This window comes from Trachinotus anak, unplaced genomic scaffold, assembly GCF_046630095.1.
Source record: "Trachinotus anak isolate AG129_WGS33_773 ecotype Australia unplaced genomic scaffold, CSIRO_AGI_Tana_v1 ptg000013l, whole genome shotgun sequence".
Taxonomy (NCBI): Eukaryota; Metazoa; Chordata; class Actinopteri; order Carangiformes; family Carangidae; genus Trachinotus; species Trachinotus anak.
Window position 1 is genome coordinate 29,492,654 of NW_027273864.1, and position 23,196 is coordinate 29,515,849.

Below are 23,196 nucleotides of genomic sequence, written 5' to 3' on the forward strand. Positions count from 1 at the left end.
GGAGTCGCGCTGCTTTCATGTGCTGAGTTCATTACCATGGCGATGGTCGTGATGGCAACGCTGCAGCAGCGCAAGTGTGACAGGCAACAGTTTGCTGCCACAAAGCTCATGTATCCACCTCTTCATCCTCTCCTCAGAACACGTTGTTCATTCTCAGCGCTCTGTCCATGTGTTCAGTTCAGTTCTGTTAGACGAGACTAGATGCACCTGTGGACCTGGTTCTGGACTCACCTGTCCCCACAGCAGCTCTCCCACACCGATGAACACACACCACAGCCACTGGTCGATGGTCAGAGCCGTGCAGGAGAACGGCTTCCCTCCGAACTGAACGATGATGATCTGAGGAGGAAAACACAGGACATGTCAGCTGCTGATGTTCAGCACTTATCACCAGCAATGAATCGATCCTGCACTGCCTGTGTCTCTAAGACTAATGCATCTTCTTCTTCATGATGATGATGATGATGACGAGGTACCTGCAGGGCGAAGGTCCCCAGTACGACGCTGCAGAAGATGGGGTTCCTGTAGATGCCCTCGAACACGTTCCTCTCTCCGTGGATCTTCCTGGCGTTGATTTCATTGAAGAGCTGCATCATGACAAACACGTTAAACACGATGGTGTAGTGCTCGGATGGCGGCGAGTGCAGGGGAGCGTTGCGGCCGCTGTCGATGTCGAAAAACGTCTCACCTGAGAAACAACGCAGGAGAAGACAGACAGAAAACTAATTAAAAAAAACTCACACAACAGAACAAACACAGGTAACTGAGTGGGGAGATTCTGGTTTGTGTGGAATGTCGTTAATTGCTTAACCCACCAGCGAAGAGGAGGGTGAAGATGATGACGAGCTGGTACACGGCGTGGCCCAGGATGTTCTTCATCATGGTCCTGGAGATGAGTGGCTTGTTGCGGCCGTAAGGTTTACGCAGCAGCAGAGACTCGGTGGGCGGCTCGGTGGCCAGAGCAAGAGACGCCAGAGTGTCCATGATGAGGTTCACCCACAGCATCTGGACGGCCTTCAAGGGGGAATCCTGCAGGAGGAAGAGGAGGAGGAGGAGTTAATAATTATAGGAAATGATCATCAACAACCACAAACACATCTCCATTTTGTTTTGATCTGCAGCAGAACAGCAGCGTGTTGTCAGGATCCGTCTGAACCTTTTTCACCGTCGGACTGATCCTGTTGAGGGGTTCACCTCAGGTCTGACTCGTTGCAGAGACTGAGCATGTGCAGGCGTGTAAGCGACCAATCACAGGAGCGCTGCTGACTAATTAACAACTAGTGGTCAGAAGAGGAGAAAGTTTCTGCTGCCAAACTAAATGTGGCCGGCTCCTTATCCCTCCCGTACTTGGTGTGTGTAACAGAGTGGACTGGGCAGGGACGTGAATCCTGACTCACTGGTCACTGCCGGACTCAACTGAACGTTTCCTGCTGTCCTGTCCGTTGTATTACACACATCACATGCTAGTGCGTTAGCATCAATACATGTTGTTCAGTCCTGTTAATGTTGTTGTTGTTGATAGATTTGAAGGTGATTAGAAAACCAGCTTCTCTGTGTGTGAGACTGTGAACATTATTGTGTTATGTGTGTGTGTGTGTGTTGTATGTACAGGCAGGAGAATTTATATCTGTGCAAGGTCGGCTTAGATCCCTTTGTCTATACGTAAGACAGGTGTTCACAGGCGTTCGTAGATCACCTCTCTACACAGCACTGTTACACTGTGTATTTTCCTCCTGTACAGATAATAGAAATGTCTGTGCTACGCTTGCTTTGCTACTGAATTTACACCAAAGACTGAGAGTTATTGATCCTGACCTCTTGTTTCCATTTACTCTCTGGAGCGGGGGCCATCCTATATATCCAGACTTATTGTCTATTCTTCAGATTCCAATGCACATAAAAGCAGGATAAACATTTACACACAAACACACAGACGTCAGCTTCTGAAAGCAAACCCACCCCCTGGATCCATCCTCTGTATAAACAATAAGGACATAAATCAGTTTACCATCCTCTAATGATCTGTACCATCGGTTCAGTGGCCTGAATGATCAGTGAGCATAAACACAGCACAGAGACCACAGACCTGCTGAGTCCCTGTTATATTTCAGGATTATGATGGTGACGTGTTGCCATGGTTTCAGGCTGTATCTTAGCCTACTTTCTCTTCTCCGCTCTGTAGATGGGGAAGTTATCTGTCCTGCCAGCTGTGAGCCTTTCAATTAATACAAAGTCGGAAGTTACTTTTTTTTTTTTTTTATTGTGTCAGGAGTTCACTTTCATAATTAGAGGCACATTATGAAACATAAAAAAGTGACACGGTCGCCTCGCCTCCTCACAGCACCAACACGGCCACATCAAAGTCACAAAGCATTTGCTTTTTCTCTTTTCTCTGGAAATGATGACAGAGGTTTACAGATGATTTACAGATGTTTACAGAGCGTGAGAACAGATGCTGCAAACACAACAGCAAGCCTCAAAACTTAACCGATCAGAAAACAAGCTTCAGTTCAGGTTCAACAATCAAACCAAAACAACTCTTCTTTGGGAAGAATAATATAGAAGAAAACACTACAGATCTGCTGATGTTCAAAAATTAAAAGTATGTTTGTCTCTAAAATGTGTAGAAGTGATTTTTTTAAAGTCTACAGTCTCACTGCAGCTCTGTGAGGCACAGTGATGCTAACATGCCGTTTCCATTTTTCAACATATTCATCATCTTAGTTTCACTTGTTAGCATTGTTTAATTTACTAATTAGCTCAAAACACAGATATAGCTGAGCCTGATGGGAATGTTTACAGGTAAAAATGAAAATGAATCTATTTCAATGAAAGAGGTGATGAACTAAAAATCTGTCCACCCACACACACACACACACACACACACACACACACACACACACAGCCACATGTTGTTGTCACTGGTAAATATCCATAACAATTTGTGTATATGATAAACCGCTGCATGTGATATTATGTTTTGATTGAATGTACAGCGTCCATGTGTGTATCAGTGTGTATGTACATGTATAACTACTTGTGCAGTCACTGTCTGTACAGGTTCAGATAAGTGGAACATTGTGTTTGTGATGGCAAATTCAAGATAAAACCTTTTTAATCGATACTATAACCTGTGTTTCTTGTCGTAGTTTTAAACTATGTGTGTGTGTGTAGGTATGTTTGCAGTATTTGTTGCACATGTATGGACGTACTGTGTCTGTCCATAATTAATTACCATTATTGCTTTCTTTTGTTGTTTTCTGCGTGTTTTTTTTTTTTTTTACTTAAAGACCAAACTCAATCAATCAGTAAAACCCAAAGTAGAAACTTTGGTCTGATGATGAGGAAAAGTTGAGGGATCACTGAAGTTATTATGATTCATCCTAATGTCTGAGGCAAAGTTCATGATAATCCAGGAGATGTGGAAAATCTTGACGCGGCTGTAAAATATGAAGGTTCAGAGCATTTGTATAACAAAACTACATTTTCAAATAATTTGATGCTGGAAAACACACAGTTCCTGTCAGAATGAAAAACAAAATATAAACTGTGCAAAACAGGTTCATTATGACAATTAAATCTAATGTAACACGGACCCTTTAAAACTGAGCTGAACTGAATGTGAGAGCTAAACTTAAAAAATTTATTCTTTAAATTTAATTTGATGTTTGTCCTGATTTGATCTCGGTTCAGTGTAAATTAAACATCACTCTGATTTGTTGTCTGTCCAGAATCAGTAAAGTTAGGTTAGATCTTTCTAGAGTTATGTGAAAATAAAGTATGGTTTTTAGAGAATGAACAGAGTTGGACTCTTCATACTAAAAGAGGGTCAAACACAATATGCACACAAATGGAAAATGAAGTTGAACAGTGTCTGACTCATGCTGGTGCGTCTGTGACCACACATGAACTTCAGCCCAGGGCCTACCTGTGTGATGCAGGCGCCAGTGAAGGCCACGATCACAGCCACCACGTTGACAGTCAGCTGGAACTGCAGGAACTTGGAGATGCTGTCGTACACGTTCCTCCCCCACATGACGGCCTTGACGATGCTTGTGAAGTTGTCGTCGGTTAATATGATGTCAGACGCCTCCTTCGCCACGTCTGTGCCGGCGATTCCCTGACAGGAAGCAGAGAGACAAGATCTGTTTCAGGAAATTGGGTCTGAGAGAAACAGACAGGGTAGTTTCCTACTGAGATACACGATAGTTAGATGTAAGAAAACAACACTAATGACATGTTGCATTTTGTTTCAAGATAAATGGAGAAATCACAGCATGAGCTGCAGGATCAACCAGTATCTGCTTGTCAAAAGCTCAAACACTGTGGCTGCAAGAATAAAAATAATATCAATTATTTTATTGGAGGATGATCTGATCCACCGATCAAACACACTTGAGACCCTTTTCTCCTCATGACACATGGAATATGTGAGACATGAAGACCAGCAGGCTGTTTCCGAGTCCAGTCGTGCCGTCGCCTCATCAACCTCATCTGTGCTGCAGATTTGAGCTAAATTACACTTCAGGCTACATCATCATCATTTTTCTATTTTCAATTTAACAGCACTGTCAGTCGTCTTGCCGTTGGTCTCTCAGAAACTCAGATATTTCTTTCCTGAGGTTTGAAGTTATTTGTCCTTTCATGACTACAGTCACTGACTGTTCTGTCCACTTTCTCTGAACTCTCTCTCTTCATGGGTTTAAAGCTCCAGCACCAGCATTCAGCTGTCCCTCCACAGCAGAGCGACACATACAGGGGAGAGGAGAAGGAAACACCAGCTGCTCAGCTTCAGAGGGGATAGAGTTGGAATTTACTACTGACGAATACTGGATTTCTTCCACCACAGTGAAACCCAGGTGATTTCCGTTTGATATCCCTGATTTAGAGGAAGATGCAGCTCAAGTGTAGATGGCTTTAACTGAGAATACTGTCAAGTGACAGAGTGGTAAAAATAAAGCAGAAGAATGAGTCTCATGTTAACAGTAACCATGTAACCATGAAGAAGCTGCGATCTGAGCCTCGCTGCAGAGTCAGACTCTCCCGAACAGACGGAGGTGAATCGCTCCGTTTTCCAGCTGAACAGGTGATAATTAAACAGGGACACTGGGTGAAAACTGAAAAGATTCCAAATGGGAAACATTAGTGACTGAAAGGTTACTGGTTCAAGTCCCCAGAGTGCCTTCGTGATGTGTTTAGGAACAGTAAGTACTGTCAGGGAGCTGTTTGACAGCACAGCAGCTGCTCAGCAGCCTGCAGGAGACACTGGTGTTCAGAGGACTTTTCCTCAGTAAATAAAGGTTACAACAACATACAAAGCTCAGCTGATGTTACTGAGCACATCCTCAGGCCTTTCCAATGATACGTATCCACTTTAGTATCACTTGATCATTTTCAGTGAAGCTCTTTGTGCTCTGATGTCAACTGGAAAAACTCCTCCCTGTGAATCTTTTATGGTCTAATGATCAAATAAATCTGATTCATTCACATCCACTGATGACAAACACTGCTTCAGGTTTCGGTCAATGTATGTTTTGAGATCTTGGCACTACAGTTCCCATCATGCTGTGGGTGAGTGTAATGTTTCTTCTGAGTCAGTCAGTTATCTGTGGGCTCCACATGAGCACAGACAGCTCTGGTTTCCAGGGCTGAGTCTTGATAATTCAGCACAGTGAAATATAACAACAGCACACTAAAGAAAACACTATGAAATGGGGTATATTTTCCTTCCAGTTATTCACCTGCCAAAGATGCAAACTACACTGATTATATTATTTCAGCTCAGTGTGCAAATGTGTTCTTAATACAAACCCACAGGTATAAATATCACATCAGTGTGTTTTCCAAGTGTTTTTAGCTCCAAATCATGTAAATGAAAAAAATGCAATAAGAAAAAAATTGTATGCAGATGCATTTTTCTCTCATTTCCTTGCAGCCACTAGAACCATATTAAATTCAAATGCGAAACTCTTGAAACCTGCTTGAATTGTGGAATCTATCACCAACTTTTCAGAACAATTTGCAATGAAACTGTATCATCAACACCAAAAATGTGACTATGTGACAAGTTTAGTGAGTCTGTTAATCAATTTGATGAGCAAGGAATGCATCTAAAAATCTGGGGTAAAATATAAACTCTATATAGGATAAAACATATAAAAATCACTGGTGCGGTGCAGAAAGACAGAGACATTATTACTGTATGTAACACAGGTGTAAGCCAATAACATGAAAGGACAGTCTGTGTCCCTCTGTGTGTGTCGGTCTGGGGAAAATAAAGGCAGTAAACATGGCGACAGACTGGGACCCACTATGTAAACAAGCCGAGGAATCCAAGCTCAACATTTATTGATTAATTATTCAATTTTACAGCTATCTCAATATTATAATTCCATGGCATTAAGCTCAGGCGTTAATGTGGATGATGTTTCGAGCAAATACCTATTTTATGGCCGCATTAGAAATGTAATTAACTCAAAGGACTTTTTTTTCTTTTGGTAATGATGCAGAGCTAAGTGAAGCAGCCGATGAGTGAAGCAGTGAAGAGCTGGGGAACAGAGAAACGAAGAAGTGGTTACCATGGCGAAGCCAACATCAGCTTTTTTGAGGGCGGGCCCGTCGTTGGTGCCGTCTCCCGTCACTGCCACCACCTGTCGGGTTTCACCCACCGTGCTGTCAATGATGCCTGATCAACAGAGTGGAACAAAGAAACAATTCTCCATCTCACTGAGAGTCAATATTTCAAGAAAGATGTGGAGAGCTAATGAATTCTCTCCTTCTGTGGAAGAATTTAAAACATGCAACATCTCTGCTTTAAAACTACATTTATTTTCGCAAACCACTAATAAACATCCTACAATATAAAACTGAATCCCACCTTTGACCAGAGTATGTTTGTCTGTGGGTGAAGAACGAGCCAGAACGCGCAGTTTGGGCCAAACTTTGTCCAGACGCTCCTGCTCCACCTGGAAATGTGAAACATGAAAAATGGTTTTATTCATTCTTTTTACACAACAATATGACACACAAGTAAACACAGCTGTAATCACAATACATCTGTCTGTAATTTGTGTGTGTGGTGATTCTGTCAGATGAAGTCACGGTTATAAGATCAGGGTTTTCAGAGCAGCAGCTTGAAAGTGACATCTGGTTAACCTGTCGTCTTAATGAGCCGTGATTCAGTCACTGTTACAAACCTGTTCTGTTGCCTGACAACAGAAACAGGGAATTCAGCTGAACTAAAACACTGTATAAGGGAGCAGAGAGAGTAGGAGAGAAGCAAACCGGCTGACAGTAGGCAGTAGTCAACGATATCTATTGTGACTATCTCACTCACAATTCTTAAAAAAAATTCATATTAAGACTGATTATTTATAAATGTAGAAAACATTACTGTTGGAGGATTTCTTGTTATCTTGTTTTATTAAGGCCCAGTTACACTAATATTAGCTACTACCTACAGTAGTTAGTTCCACAACTGAGCTAAATCTGCTGTAATCAAAACATTGTCTCTGAAAGTGACTTTTTATTCACATTTAGACACAAAAGACGAGTAATGAGAGTAAAAGCTTTACTGGAAAAGGGTAAGTAATGTATGTGATAATGTGTGAACTAGCTGAGATGTGAATCATAGTGTTTGTGTCTGATCTGTTTAATAATCCAACAATCACTTATCGGTTGCTTCTATGAATATTTTTGTGCTACAGTGAGTTTGGCTGCATCATGTCATAAACATGATCATAAATCTGTCTAAATTCTTCGAGTCTATGGAGGATGTTCATCTTGGTGTAAATGATTCTGCAGAAGAAAACACCAAAACTACTTCATGATACCAAGAACAAAGTCTTTATTCCAGCAGCTCAGGAAGGTGGTAATCTGTAACTAACTTGCATGGTGCAACCTGTCTTTAAGTTAATAGTGGAGCTCCCACACTACAATCAAACTAAGCTGTTTTTCACTTAAACACAGCTGCCGCCACAGCTGGACTCTCACTCCGTGTCTGCTGGATGTGGAAGCATGTGTTGATGTTTCTGTTCACAGGTTAGGCTCAAGGACTTGATCTGCCAAAATTACATCAAGGCTCAGTTGATGTGAATTATGGAGTCATCCTCCTTTCAAAGCTTCACGCAGCTTTAGGTTCATTTTTTATTACAATAAACTGCAGTAGAACATCTCGGCCGTCGTCTCACCTCTCCCTTGTCGTTTCTGATCTGCTGGTTGAACTCTTTGCCCTCCAGACACAGGAAATCCTCCCCGGGCAGCAGGATGCCACACTTGGTTGCAATGGCGCGAGCGGTGTTAATGTTATCTCCAGTGACCATGCGCACGGTGATGCCTGCACGCTGGCACTTGGAAATAGCCTCAGGTACCTGAGAGAGTGTCAGAAAATAAACACGCAAGATTCAACAACATGAAACATGAAGATGAGCGCAGATGTTAAGAAACTCGTCCCCATCACTTTAGAGATTATGTTGAGTCGGTCCAGGACAAGACTGTAACAGAGTTTAGGTTAACGACATCAGTTCTGTCCTTCAACATTACCCATAATACTGTAGTCCTGCACCCTCAGTGTAGAATATTATAAATAATAAATAAATAATAAAAGTCTTTGTAACACTAAGCTACAACACTAAGGCTAACAAGCTCTTCCCTGCAATAAATGATCAATGCTGGTTCTTTATTTTCATGTCGTCCACATTAATAATTAATTGTTGAGGAAATGGGCTTTTGGCCTGGGACATGTTAGTTGTTGCCTCAGTGTTTTTGCATGGACCTTATTTTAAAATGAGTCAGCAAGAAACTAAATTTGCAGCAAAATGGATGGAGGATAGAACAGAATAGAACAGAATAGAATAGAATAGAGGAACGGGACAGTCGAGTCGTTCAGTAATTGTGATTTTGCTGATTTGCTTTAGTGAATTACAGGAATTTGAAAGTGTTTGTGTGATGTCATGATGATGAGCATCAGGATGCTCCAGTGTGCTCGGCCCTTTACGTGAAGGAACTGACCACTAATTGCAAGTGGTAGTAGGAGCGTTCAGCTCTTTGATAGCAGAGTTGGATTGTTATACAGTTATAGAGCAGACTAGACAGTCGGGTCACAGTAACATACATGTTCCATGTTTCAGACTTTGAACAGAAGAAGAAGTTTGTGCCAGAAAGCTAAAATAGTCAGAGGAGTCCTGTGTCCGTCACAGGTCGTGTGGAGATAAATGATGAGCTGCTGACTCTCCTGCTGCTCTCAGGTTATTTCCATCCTGTCTGTGATCTTTGTGCTCTGACATTAAAGCAGCAGGCAGCAGCACTAATGCTTTCTGAGCTTCATTACAGGCTTCATTTAACACTTTAGAGCGTTTGAATCTGACACACCTGAGCAGGACTCACCTCATCTTCATGTTAGGAAAAAATGCTCATTTGTCTCGACTCTGTCACACACTACTTATTGTTGGGAGATTTTTCCCTTTAACACAAACAGTGTAATATAATCAGGAGCAGCCTGTCAGATTAGGTCCAGTCTTCATGTTCAGTTTGTCTTTGTTCTCCGATGATCTTTCAGGAATAAGCTGAGCCTCAGTGTCTCTGCTGTGTTCCTGCAGGACATCTCAAACTAAGCTGAACTCATTCTTGTGTCAGTGAAAACATCTGCAGACTACAAGCACTGATTGTTGGACTGTAGATCCACTGTTACCAGACCAAAGCTGATGTAATACTGCAGGTAACAGATGCTACAGCAGTGAGCTGCAGGCTCTGACTGCACTTCGTCAAAGTAAGAAAACTGCCTCTGTCACGACAACTGAGTGCAATCCTTGAGGAGAGACTGTACGAAACTGTGCAGCATTTTCCTTATTTATATGATTCATGGGCTCGAGACAAAAAGCCAAAGACACAGGGGAGAGACTGAGGCGGCGGTGGGATGCAGCCTGGAGGAGGACATGACAGCAGATTTTTCACCCTGCCTCCCACTGTGGAAATTCAGAACATGTAGAAACCTGATTCTTTTTTCCGGTTTTGTATTAATTGTGTCCTCATTTCTCTCACTTGCACCTTTTTTCTTTCTCCTGTCTTTAGCCTCAGTTTCCTTTCTCTGATCAGTCCTCCGTAGAAACATGAGGGCAGCACAGCTGGAGCAGCTGTCAGTCTGCAGGGGTTGACAGCTCTGTGGGCTTCTCAGAAAATTTTCAAGCAAAGTGGAAATAATGTGAATATATTACACATCGAAATGTAGTTTCTGTCGACGCACTGGGGTTTTCAGCTACATGTGAGAAACTAGAAATGACACTGATGGATAATTAAAATGTGTTGAACTGAAACAGGTCCTCCTCCTCTCACCGAGTGTAATATGATGCATGATGCAGGTTAAAAGGGTTAATGACAGATCATAAAGAAAAGTCTCTCTGATGAACGCTGAAAGTTGTTTTATAGTTCTGTTGTTATCAGATCTACAGTTAATACAGATCCACTTTTTAAAGAGTCAGCTCACACTGAATCCACAGTTGAGCTATTGTTCGTAGTCTTTTTTTTAAATTCATGACGTACCCTTGCACACTCCACTCTGTAACAGTGAGCTGACCCCAGTATAAAACTGAGTTGTTGTGATGCAGTGTCTGATTTCTAATAAAGGAGTGTGAGATAAAAACTGTGGTGGATGATCTTAGTTTTATTGTAGGTCTGTGGACTAAGATCATCTTCGTCCTCAGATGCTTTGGGGAAACGGATGAGTTTCAGTAAGTGAGGAGGCATGAAGGGAAACGAGACGTGATTTTGTTTGAATGTTCTGAAGCCTTCAGCCTCATTGTCTACAACAACCTGCCAGATTTAAAGATATGGGACAAATGAGGCTTAAAACTTAAAACACATGATTAATATTTCCTGGTTGTAACAGTTTGGTCTCTGTGACTGTCTCAGCTGTGGCTGCAGATGGAAGCCGTCCAGGAGCCAAGATGTCACATTTCTGCTAGTTTATATTATCTTGGTTCAGCAGGAGTTCACTGAACAGCTCATACTGGCTCCTTTATTGGTCGGCTCTGTTGCACTTAATGAGCAATATCATGGACTCAAGTACAGTGTGACCGCACTCGTGTCTGTTTCATATTGTCTGCCACAGACTCTGCCCTCGTGCAAACACAACACTCACGACTAAAAATTACATCAGCAACAAGTTTTCTGCTCTGCTGGTCTGACTCCCCAGAGTCTTCAGCACTGAGGAACCGACCTTCAACGTTCTGCAGGTTTTTACTCATTTAGAACCAGTCTCACGTTCAATGTCCTTCACATCAGCATCAGGAGGATTTAAAGTTGGATCACATGATTTCTTCTTATAATAATTACAGGACGTGTTTGCAGGATGTCTGTGTGGGGGCGGGGTTAACTCTGTACCTCAGGTCTGACGGGGTCCTCGATGCCGACCACAGCGATGCAGGTGAGCTCGTTCAGGATGTCGTTCTCACTGTCCCAGTCGGGCTCTCCGGCCTCGGCGGGAAAGTCCCTGTAGGCCACACAGATGGTCCTCAGCCCGTCGCACGCCATCGGCTCGATCACCTTACGCACCATCTCGTCACGGTCCTTCGGCTTGAAGACGCGAGGCTGGCCCTGGACATCCAAGATACGGGAGCATCTACAAGAGGAGGAAAGAGAAAGACGGAAGAGGAGGAGGGAGATTATAAGGGAGGAAGGAAGCGAGTGATCCATCACTTCATCCATAGATCTCATGTCTTACTTCCTCAGGACGATCTCTGACGCTCCTTTGCTGTACATGCGGAAGCCTCCGTCAGCGTTCTTCAGCACCGTGCTCATGGACTTGCGGGAGGAGTTGAAGGTGTAAACCTTGTAGAGGTTCTCTTCGGGCACCTCCTCTCTGATTGGCTGGTAATCCCTCTTGAGGTCCAGCACCAGGCCCAGCAGAGCACACTCGGTCTTGTTGCCTACGTGGCGAGGGAGGCCGCCTTCTTTCTCTGGAGGCTGAGGGAGGGAAACAGGTTTGGATGTGATGTGATATCACAGTTTTAAGTTTCATCAGCTTCATGTCATCACAAGCAATGAGGGAGGACACCAAGACTAACCTAACCTCCACCCAGACAGCTGAGTTTTCACCCACATCTGTTTATTTTGCCAAAAGCTCTGAACCGATTTACACTGAACTTTGTTGTTTTTCTTGAAGTGTTTTGTTTTTCTCTGGAGTCTGGTGGATGTTGTTTGACACTGGCCTTGGTGGAGGTCTGAGCACTGAGTGCCCCTCTAGTTTCATTGGTTTTAATGTGTTTTAGTTCACTTGTCTGAGGCAGAACATGAGAGAAGCTCAGAAACATTTTGGATCAGATTCTGATGACCTCAAATATCCAAATGTGCTGAGCTCAGAGGACCGCTGTTCTGTCTGGGGGGCGTGGCAGGGTTCTCATTTTCAGACGGCTTGTCCTGGTTAAATAAATGTTGCTCAAGGCAGATTAAACTAGTTGTAGCTATTTCACATTAACACAGACAAATAGCAGTTGTCCAATCATAGCTTGGTAACTGTAACCATGTCAGTCTCTTCACATGTTGAAGAGCTGTACACGGATCTGTAGTAAGAGAGAAATGTCGTAAACACGTTGTCTGTTCTGATCTTTTCACTCCAGCACCTGCAGAAAAACTTATTACCTGAGATAATGTCACATTTAGCAAATTCATTTCCAGTTCTCATCCTGAAAGAGCTTTGCTTGTGAAACATACGGGCCCTGACCCTACCCCCGATGCAAAGGGGTTTCAGGGTTTCAGGGTTTCAGGGTTAGGGGTAGGACTAGGAACAGGCTTGAGTTCGGGTTCGTGTCTCACCAGGATCTTGGTGGTGTATGCTGAATTAATGGAGATGCTGTTGACCATCTTTTCCAGAGTCTCTGGTTTGATGGCATCAGGTTCGGGGACAGTTTTGTAGTGCGTGTCGCCGATGTACGCCTGCACCACTGTCATCCGGTTCATGGTCAGCGTGCCCGTCTTGTCCGAGCAGATGGCCGTGGCGTTGCCCATGGTCTCGCAGGCGTCCAGGTGACGCACCAGATTGTTGTCCTTCATCATTTTCTACAAGACGGAGAACAAGGTTTGACGCTGAGGTTTGTTTTCAGACAGGAGTTATGAAAACCTGACCTGTCCTTAAAGTTAATGACGTTTGATAGGTGCAGTTATCAAATCCTCAACAAACATGATTCCAATTCCCATAATCCCCTTTGCTTTCCACCCTGCTTACCTTGACAGAGTAGGCCAGAGAGATGGTGACAGCGAGCGGCAGCCCCTCAGGAACAGCCACCACCAGCACTGTCACACCAATAATGAAGAACTTGACGAAGTACTGGATGTAGATGGGGGTGCACTCAGCCACCCAGGACCGACCCTGGATCCCGAAGTTGTCGATCACAAAGTAGAGGATGAGGATGATGACGGTCACAGCTGACATGATCAGACCTGGTTGGAACGAGCAGATGAGGACAAGTCGTATTCAGGTCGACTACAGGCTATAATCAAGACTTTGTCTCAGACGTCTTTAAAATCTGAAAAACACACGACATCCTTTTATCTTGATATGGGCAAGAAAAACCTGCACGAGGCCACAGGTTGTTTTATTGCAGCGTGAAACACCAGTGACAGACTGTAAATATTCCATTCCTGTTAAATGTCTTGGTTTTTGTTGTGGTAGCACTTTTCAAAGATGGTGGCCATCTTGTGGTGCATTCAAGAACAATCAGACGTCCAATAACTAACTGCTTCAACTCAAACAGTTCAATTCTGATTGGTAACCTTGTGTTTATGTCATCACCTTTTCTCTGTCTCTAATATCAACTATTAAATAGTTGAAAAGGCTCGCGTGACTTTCATGCTCTTGAATAAACTATATTTGACTTGACTGATCACTGAATGAGTTTATCATGCTTATGAAAAACGCTGGTTACTGGTTTACATTTCAGCAAAGGTCTTGATGCAGAATAAAAGTATAAATTCAGGCCTAACAGGAACCTTTCCACTGGACAACACAAAAGGGGAAGAACTTGTGTTTGTCTGTAACTCAGACACATCCTGAATGTAACATCAGAAACAGGTAAAACACAAAAATCCACTGCTTATGTTTTTCCGCATCACCTCTCCCGTCAGTCACCTCCAGTCAAAGTGTTTTGGCCCAAATTCTATTTCTGTTCACTAATGAGGGGCAGTTTATTACTGAAGCTGGTCTATGGTCCTCCCCCCCCTCCTCCCCCCCCCCCCCCCCCCCCTACACCACACTGTCCTGAAAACCCCTCAGTGTATTAAGGTCAATTGAAATGACACAGAAAATACCTTCAATTCCGGGATGAATCATGTACCCAATAAAACATCCATCCAATAAAACTGAGTGCATGCTGACCCTCAGCCTCTCCGTCCTGACCTGAGCTCTTTGTGTCCTATTAAAGGAACAGGCCTACATTTGTTCTCTGTCTTCTCCAGAGTCAGGAGAGAAGATGAGCACCAGCTTCATCTCTGGGCTTCCAGTAAAGAGACAGGTTCAGGATGTGTTAGCCTAGCTTAGCACAAAACTGGGCTCAACAAGCCATGTAAAAGATTCAACAAGCACACACACTTGTGTGTACGAGGCTGATTATACTAAGTCACGTCATCAAGGAAAAACAAAGTGCTCAGTTTAAAGCAGAGCAATGAAGGTGTGTCTGGTGACTTTGTCCTTATCGGTTTTAAGTGGCTCTGGTACCTTCACTTTGTCAGAGCCTCTGTCTGCAGAGGCCTCTGACTCTGACTGAATTCAGCTTGGCTGGCAGCTGTAACATACTGATAATATTAAAGAACCTCCACCGACGCCTGGGGAGAGACGCTGCCAGACATGGTGAAAATATTTATTCCTCCTCTGTGGCCGTAAGCAAAACACATCAACCTGTAATAACTGTGCTGCAGTCAGAGCTCCTCTAACATTAGATATTCAGAGCTGGTGAACAGTAACATCACCTTATCCACTCCAGATACCAGGGCTGTGACTGTGTTGGCACTTACACACACACACACACAAGGAGGGATGAGCTACAGTTAATCCCCTAAGAAGCATGACTGTGTTTCATGCACCTCTAGACTCCCTGTTTGCTGAGGAGACACACAGAGCAACGACAGCTGCTGCTCATGGCGGCTTCGCTCTGACAACCTTCACCATTAACGCACATGTCGCTGTACACGCCTACATGAGGCGTCAGCGTCCCCAGACCAGCAGGTGTCATCAAACACAAGGACTTTTGGCAGCTGTGGACTGGACTGTTCTCGGGGTGTGGCTCTGTGGATGGCGATGTCGGTCACTTCACACTGAAATATTTTGACAGCTGTTGAATTGATTGGCATGAAATGTAGCCGAGTGATCTCTTAATGTTTCATCATCATGTCAAAATTTCAGTTATTATATTTCTTTGGTTTATGACCAAATATCTGCAGCTGTACTTGGTGTTAAATCTAAACTCAGATGTTGAAGGTTACACAAGATGATGTCAACATTGTGACTGTGTGCATGATAGCACGCTGACGTTAGCACGCAGCTGAAGCAGCGCAGCCTCATGTAGCCAGTAGCATGGCTGCAGGTTCGTTTTTATACCATCCAATCTGATTGCCTGATGGTCGGACCACATCTTTCTGAAGTCTGATTGGAGGATCCGTGACTGATCATTTCTGTAAGTTTCTGAAACCGATGGTCCGACTTTCACACTGTGATTTTGTTTTGTGACTTTCATGAGAACTGAGTAGAGCACCAGGAGAGAGACTGCCTAAAAATATTTATTTATTTATTTATTTATTTTTATTCAATTGTTGACGTGAATTTTGTTTTGTTGGAATGTGAATTTTTTTCTCTTGATGAAGCTTGGCTAGCAGTTTCTGAGTTTTCGAGTTGCTAAGCTAAGCTAAACACGATAAAATGTTCATGAGGAGACACATATTTATGTTCCAGCTGTTTTATGTTTTGTGTGTGTGTGTGTGTGTGTGTGTGCGCTCCTCACCAGCTTTCCCAATCTGTACAGCCAGTCTGGTCAGTTTGCCCTGCAGCACTGACTTCTCCTTCTTGGTCACATTGACCTTCTTCACCGGTTTCACCTCCTCCTTCTCGTCCGACTCGGCGGCCTCCTCGCTCTTCAGCGGCTGTATCTCCAGGGCGATGCCGTCCTGGGTCTTGGCTGGAGGAGGAGGGGTGTGGAGGGATACGGTGGTGGTTGAAGGGTAAGAGGAGGAGGAGGAGGAGGAGGAGGAGGCAGGTTTTTAAGGGGCAAATGGGCGAGTAGAAAGGTAGAACAGGGGCAGAGAGTAAAGAGAGATGAGGAGGAGGTTAAGGTCAGAAAGGGTTTGTGGTGATGAAGAGGAGACGATGAAGGAGGATGAGAGGGAGTTATTTGATAGATTGAAGATAGGACGGAGAAAACATAGTGAAAAAGATCAATGTTTAGATAGAAGATAGATTTTTTGGAATGAGGATGAGGAGAAGATTCGGGGGTAGAGGATGAGGAAAGGTAGGACAGGTCGATAAAAGGTGAATGAATTAAATCAATAATAACAAATTACAAAACAAACCAAAATGAAGAAGGGAGGAGGGTTCAGGAGTGGTTTGGGGATAAAGGGTAGAGAGGCAGAGAAAACGTTACAGATTCAGTCGGAGGGAAAGCTGAAAACGACCAGACGAGTTATCTCAGAGATCAGAAAGACCCCTGACTCTTTATCACTAACATGGTGACCCTTTGGCTGAATGCAGAGAGCAGCATGTCATCATTTTTGATCACAGAACATTCATGAAAAGGTCCAGGTAGCTTTAAGAGAGTGTCACAGACGAGTTGGGAGCAGCAGGTCATAATGAAGAGCAGCAGACAGAACAGAAAACAGCAGGTACAACAGAGAGTATTTAACGGGGGGCTGTCAATCTCACACACACACACACACACACACACTCTGTTTGTTTCACATCAGAGCTCAGAGGTTGGAGCGAGGCTGCGCTCTGAAGTCTGACATGGCGTCTGGTTTCTCGTCCTGCTCGGCAGCTCTGCTCCTCATTTGCATAAACAAACTGTGTATTTGCATTTCACTTCATCAGCTGCGATCCTGTTTGGACTGTGGTGCTGTAAGTGCAGCTTTCTGATCTGTTTGATCTCTGCTGAAGAGCTTACACTGAATTCAGCTGCACTCTTTCCATCCACTGCTGTTTGTCATATTTCCATACCAAAGAAATGTGAGCAGGTGATGAATGGAAACAGAACAGATCTGCAGTTAATCTGACACGCTCAGGTTGGATGTGCTGTTTGTCCTCATGAACAACTGAGCTGACAACACTGACTGAACCTGGAATGATTTTATCTTCAAATCCCATAATTTCTTTGTTGGGTTATTCACATTAAATACTGGAAATGTCTGATTAATATAATACACAAATACTCAAACTCCATCCATCAGCTAACTGTGTTTTCCTGAGTCACTGCTGGTAACAATATCAACATCACTTCTGGAACCAACAATACCAACAGATCATGGACATAAAGCAGGTTTAGATTCCTGGATGACCAGTAAAAAGTTTCTAAATGACAAGAAAAACTTCATCTGTCCACTGCTGAGAAACTCTGCCCAGGTTATCCAAAATCTAACCAGGCAAGTTTAATGAAATTTAAATAAAATTCAAAAGAAATGGGGAACACATCTGTTGGAAAACGTCTTCCATTTTTATTATCGACTGGTGTGAAATAATAAAGGCTGCTGGGTCGGCGCAGACGACTGTTTCTGTCAAATCTGTACCAGTTTCTGCTGGAGAAACGTTCACTGGAAGCAGCAAAAGCAAAGTAAGTCAATAATAATAATGAGTTAGGATCTGCAGAGTTTGGGAGTGGAAAGCACACACTCCTATATCGTGCCGTTTCTGCAGAAAGTTAAAATTCAACCGTTTTAAAATAAATTCACTGCCTGAGCCTCATGTAAGAACCAGAGTCTAAATCTCACAGATTTAGTTGTGGATGATTAATAATCACGTGCAGACAGTCTGTCTTTCTCCACCAGGGAACAACAGAAGCATACAGCCTATTCGAAAAGAAAGGTTTGGCCTGTGCTGAAAGTTGGGCTCATTGTGTTGTGTTGCACCATGTATATATTGTATAAACACTGTTCCCAGGTTGGTGTGGCAGGAGAAAATCAACAGACTGCTGAGTTTTATGTTTGTGGGGTTTTTCATTTACAGATGTATTTAACAGGTGAGTGGAAATGTTTGAACTCTTTGGTTGGTGTTTCCAGGGATCGTGGACGAGGTGCTAATGAAGACGCTAAAACCTGTGTCACTGTTTGAATGAAACTGGTTTAATAAAGCTAATGCATTGTAAATGGACTTGTCATTTCCTGTGTAACTCCAACTTGTGTGGTGTGATAATCATTCTGGGGATTCTTGCATAGTGAAGTAATTCAGAGCGGGTGTGTCAGGGGAGGGTGAGGAAACCAGTGTAAATATTATAGTTACAAAACGAATCACGACGCCTTAATCTGAGTTTAAATATGTTACAGAGAATAAAATACTTTGCTTGAGTGAGACTGTTTTTGTCGTACCACTCATCCTTCTCTGGGTTCTGTGATTATCGGCTACAGTGATACCTGTCATTTTCTTGGTTCAGCCCCAACATTACAGCTGAATGTGTGTTTTCATCTGCTGATTTCTCGCAGCAGGACTTCAAGCTCTGTGGCGTCAAGATGTTCCTTTTACTCTTCGGAGAGATGTTTGTGAATAAAACTTATAGTAGCCTTTTATAGCTTTTTGGAGGTGTTGATTATGCTGATGATCAATTCTCATTAACATACACTTGTTGATGGGCATTTATCAAGTTAAAATTAGCAATTTACAAGTTTGTACACTTGTTCAAACTCTGTAGGATAAAAATATAAAATAAGGTTCTTGCACGAGGCTCAGTGACTCTAAAAAGAGATTTCCTCCCAGCTCGCTCTTGATATTTTGTAGAAAACATCCGCACTGAGCTTAGGGACCTTCAAAGATTTGGGGATGTTCACACAAAGCAAGGGAGCATCTTTAAAGTGTAGAAATGCGTGTTTGGACATTTAAATCCCAAACAGCTCCTTCACTGTCAGTCTCATGGGCTCAGTTTCATTAGGTTGATAATCAGAAGCTCCCAACGCTGAACTTCGTTAAAAGAGAAGTAATTTGAGGACAGCTCGACCTTAACATGACATTTAGACATTCTGAATGTGTCGGTGTCAAACCAGGAAGCTGTGGAGCTTTATGCACATGGTCCACTCTGAGGACAAGCCACAACATAGAACTAACTGACACAGCTTCACATGAACAGGACTGAGACCCACTGACCAACCACAGAACTGTAAACAGGCGCAGCACTGAACCATGGGAGAACACATGGCGGGCAGAGGGGAGGGGGTGTCTGACAATCAAAAAGAAAGCAAGTCAACAAACAGAAGACAAACTCAAAGGATCACCCCAAAAAACGAAAGACGACAGCGATGCAGAACCACGACAGAGAGAGACAGGAGGAGGTAGAGGAGGCTGCAGAGCTGTGGAGGCTGCAGGAGACTTCAGCAAGACAGAAAAATAACAGAGGAGGGAGAGAGTCAAACAGTGATTACAAGACAACATGAAGTCCTGAGCAACACCCTGCAAGGAGGCAACAGTCAGAGAAATGAGAGGAATCAAAGGCGAAAAAAAATTTAAAAAAAGAAAGAAACTGAAGATACACAAACAGAACAGACGACAGCCCACAGCCCACTAATACTGCAAGGGTGCAACTCCCACACACACTGACAGCCCTGAAACAGCCAAAAAACATCACGGCACTGTTTGTTTTTCTCACCGGTGTCGACAGAAAGTCGCATTCATTAGAACAGAATAAATAACCGTGTGGTGGGAAAACGGGTCGTGTAGCATTTTAAATCCGCCATAAATTCTCAAATACAATGAGCTCAGCTTCAGAGACAAATCTCCCTGTCGCCCCGTCGACTTTTATTGTGACACATCTGCAGGAAGTGTCAAGTTTCACTGACGTTACCTCAGCACTGCAGTAACTGGAATTTATCAGTGAACGAAAACAGTATTAATGTTAAAAAGATAAAGTGGGTGCAGCAAAGTGGTGAGTATGACATGACTTCATTAAAAGTTAAACTTCCTACACAGATGTTACACTTTAAACACTTTTTTGCTCAAAAGACATAATTGTCCCCAAGCACTGAAGCAATCAGTTGATTAATCAATGACTCTATTGATAGAGAATTAATTGGCTTTATAGGCTTTTATAGTGAAACATCTGCAGGAAGTGTTGAGTTTCAATAACAGTTGCTTTACAGTGATCGAAAAAACAGCAAAGTAGAAGCTTTTGAAAGTCTCAGAAATACCTTGTGGTGTGTTTAACACCAACTAGGGGGGGCTGTGATTGTTTGTTACCCAATTTTCGCTACCACTAGGGGGCAAAAGAACCGCTCCATCAGCCCCAAAAAAATTACAAAGTGCAAACGGCTTCCGCATCCAGCAGTAACAAAGAAACATCATCTCTTTGGAGTCGTGTGAAAACAGCTGCCTGCTGCTGGAAACTGAGCCGTACAGTTCATCTGCCATAAAACCAAAGATAGGGGCTAAAAGAGGCTAAAAAGCTCAGTGGAGCTGCAGAGTTGGTTGATCTCTAAAGCTACAGAGACGAAGATGTGGCTGAAGATGTTTTGATCTTGATGTGTTATTAGTGGAGGTCGTCTGTGACTGCAGCTCTGACTGTCTGTGTGAAAACTGTGATGAGAGCAGTGTGTGTGTGTGTGTGTGTGTGTGTGTGTGTGTGTGTGTGTGTGTGTGTGTGTACATCAAAAAGCATTCTGCCTGCAGCAGATGCTCAAACCATGGGAGGTCGGGAGGAGGGGAGCTCTATCTCTATGTGTGTGCATGAATCTGTGTGTGTGTTGAGACAGCTTGCAGAGGAAGTTGGACATGTGTTGGATCACACAGGACATGGAGGACGGTTGGCTGGTCGAGTTTGGAGATTGGAGCGATGACGTCGTTACCACACACACACACACACACACACACACCCATTAAATATTAAATATTTGAAGGCACCAAAGGAGCACTTGATGTCAACACAGCGTCACACACCAAGGACACCTCAGAGGTCAGGCTAGATTAGACTGATATACATGTCTCATTTCTGAGTGTGCAACAGAACATTTTGAGGACAGAAAAAGAAAATTTGCAAGTATATGAATTATATTTTGTAGAGAAATTATTATATTATATATTTTCTTATCAGTAAATGTATTTGCTTGTAACCTCTGAGATTCAGTTTTACTCATTTGATCTCTGTCAACATCTGTTCGGCACATTCGCACACAAAATAGTTACAGTTTTAGTTACAGGTCTAGTTTGTTGAACCTTGAAACTTAATGTGTATTTTATTAGCTTGCAATCAAGTTGTGTTGGTAGCTTGCTACCGAACTTCTTCCAGAAAAGCAGCAACTAATGAGGCTAGTTGGCGAACTGGATCATTACCAGTTATGTAGCCAATGCCTTGCAGTCATTGATAATACTGAACTTGAACCGGTTATTTTTGACAAATATCTTACTGGTTTTATCATATAACGTACAGCATGAAGGACAGACAGAGCAAATTCCAGATCAACAAAGTAAAAATCAGCTGCTTCAGTGTTGTTTTTATGTTTTGTTTTTTGTGAAGGATGCAAATAATGTGAATAAATTATCTGCATCAGAGTTCTTAATCCTTTTCATGACACATCAAGCTGCTTCTGCAGCACACAGAACGCAAAGCTGAACTTCTTATGACCTCAGGCCTGAGGATCATCTTTTTAATAATAATATTCTAATATTTAATATTTTTAATATTCTTGGTGCATTGAGGCTCATGAATGTGGACATGTATTCTAAACCTTGGGAAATGTTTAGTAAGATGAGACTCTTGTATTCACTATAGCCAGAAACATCCACCGGAAGATAAAGGCAGAAATGGAAATGGAACAAATGAAAGAACGGGCAGTTCTTTTAAAAAAAATGCATCACAGCACAATTTTTTAGATTTATTTGAACGTAGCGGAACAGTTGAAGCTTTTTGATGGACCTACATGAATGATTTCAGAGCCTTCTGCGTAGCTGGTAACCACCAGGTTAACTAACTTAATTAAAGAGCAGATGAGTAAAAGACAGTGAGAGGCTATTGTTGCGCATCAATGTGGATAATGACAAACATGCAAATACATTTATTGAGCACAAGATATTTTTGTTTTCTCCATCAGTTTTAATTCGAAAAATATATAAAATATAATGCATCTACTTGCAAAAAAAGTTTTTCTGGCTCAGTATGTCCCATGCACTCAGAATTGAGCCATAATTATAACTCCATGGTCACCCTGTGACAGTTGCCATGACATCTGTGGACAACTGATTGGCTGTCAAAGACCTGAAGGTTGAGAGTTGCACCCTTTGACAGGTAAAGCAAGGCGAGAGAACGTCCCCCTTTTTTTTTTTTTTTTTTTTACAGCAGAGAGAAAGAGAGATGGACTGGACCCTCCCCTCCTGCCGCTGGGTGGAGGGTGAGGAGGGGGTGAGTAACAGGGAGGATGGAGGGACAGAGAGGGACAGATGGATGAATGGAGGGGTTACCTTTGTTGCGATTTTCAGGGGGTCCTTGTTTTTTACCTGTTCGGACAGAGAGAGAGGGCGGAATGCTGATAAGATGGCTCAAAGGAAAAATAAGATCAAATCAAACTGAGGGAAAACACAAAAGTTCAAACTGATAAAAACCCACAGGTGTGTGTGTGTCGTGTGTGTGTTGTGAGCAGGAATGGACCAATCAGAGGAGAGAGACACATGATTTCCTGCTGCGGAGAACCAACGGCCACAACGTTTGACAGCCAAGCTAATCAGTTAATCAATAATTAATAAAATTCCATTGAAAGATTCCTGTTTGAGTGTGTTTACGTTATCACTGTCTGATAAATAATGAACTTAAATACCAAAGACAGTGTTTACAACTGTGTTCACTTGTCCCCATCTGTCTGTAACTTTGCATCATATTTCACTTTGTCTTGTTTACTTGCTGATTTGTTGCTGGGAGGGAACTTTCTTTAACGCCTCTCCTCATCTGTCTGTCATTTCATTTCCTGTCATCTCTCTACTGTCGGATTCTGATAAAGACAAAAGGTGGTTTGTCAAAAGGTTGAATGTTTCAGGTTGAGGTC

The 23,196-nt window shown here is 42.9% G+C and overlaps 1 protein-coding gene across 5 annotated transcripts in view; it reads right to left on the reverse strand.

Moving 5' to 3' along the window:
* Positions 1 to 23,196, reverse strand: part of LOC139631255 (plasma membrane calcium-transporting ATPase 1-like) — an 88,087-nt gene that overhangs the window by 17,127 nt on the left and 47,764 nt on the right. For all 5 annotated transcript variants that reach the window (XM_071495311.1, XM_071495307.1, XM_071495308.1 and 2 more), the window contains exons 7-19: positions 22,619 to 22,654; positions 15,984 to 16,157; positions 13,217 to 13,431; positions 12,808 to 13,050; positions 11,717 to 11,958; positions 11,377 to 11,614; positions 8,190 to 8,369; positions 6,878 to 6,965; positions 6,579 to 6,685; positions 3,929 to 4,120; positions 816 to 1,029; positions 477 to 688; positions 232 to 339 (exon numbers count right to left, since the gene is read on the reverse strand). In XM_071495311.1, coding sequence (XP_071351412.1) covers positions 232 to 339; positions 477 to 688; positions 816 to 1,029; positions 3,929 to 4,120; positions 6,579 to 6,685; positions 6,878 to 6,965; positions 8,190 to 8,369; positions 11,377 to 11,614; positions 11,717 to 11,958; positions 12,808 to 13,050; positions 13,217 to 13,431; positions 15,984 to 16,157; positions 22,619 to 22,654 — 2,249 coding nt within the window. The remainder of the gene's footprint in view (positions 1 to 231; positions 340 to 476; positions 689 to 815; positions 1,030 to 3,928; positions 4,121 to 6,578; positions 6,686 to 6,877; positions 6,966 to 8,189; positions 8,370 to 11,376; positions 11,615 to 11,716; positions 11,959 to 12,807; positions 13,051 to 13,216; positions 13,432 to 15,983; positions 16,158 to 22,618; positions 22,655 to 23,196) is intronic.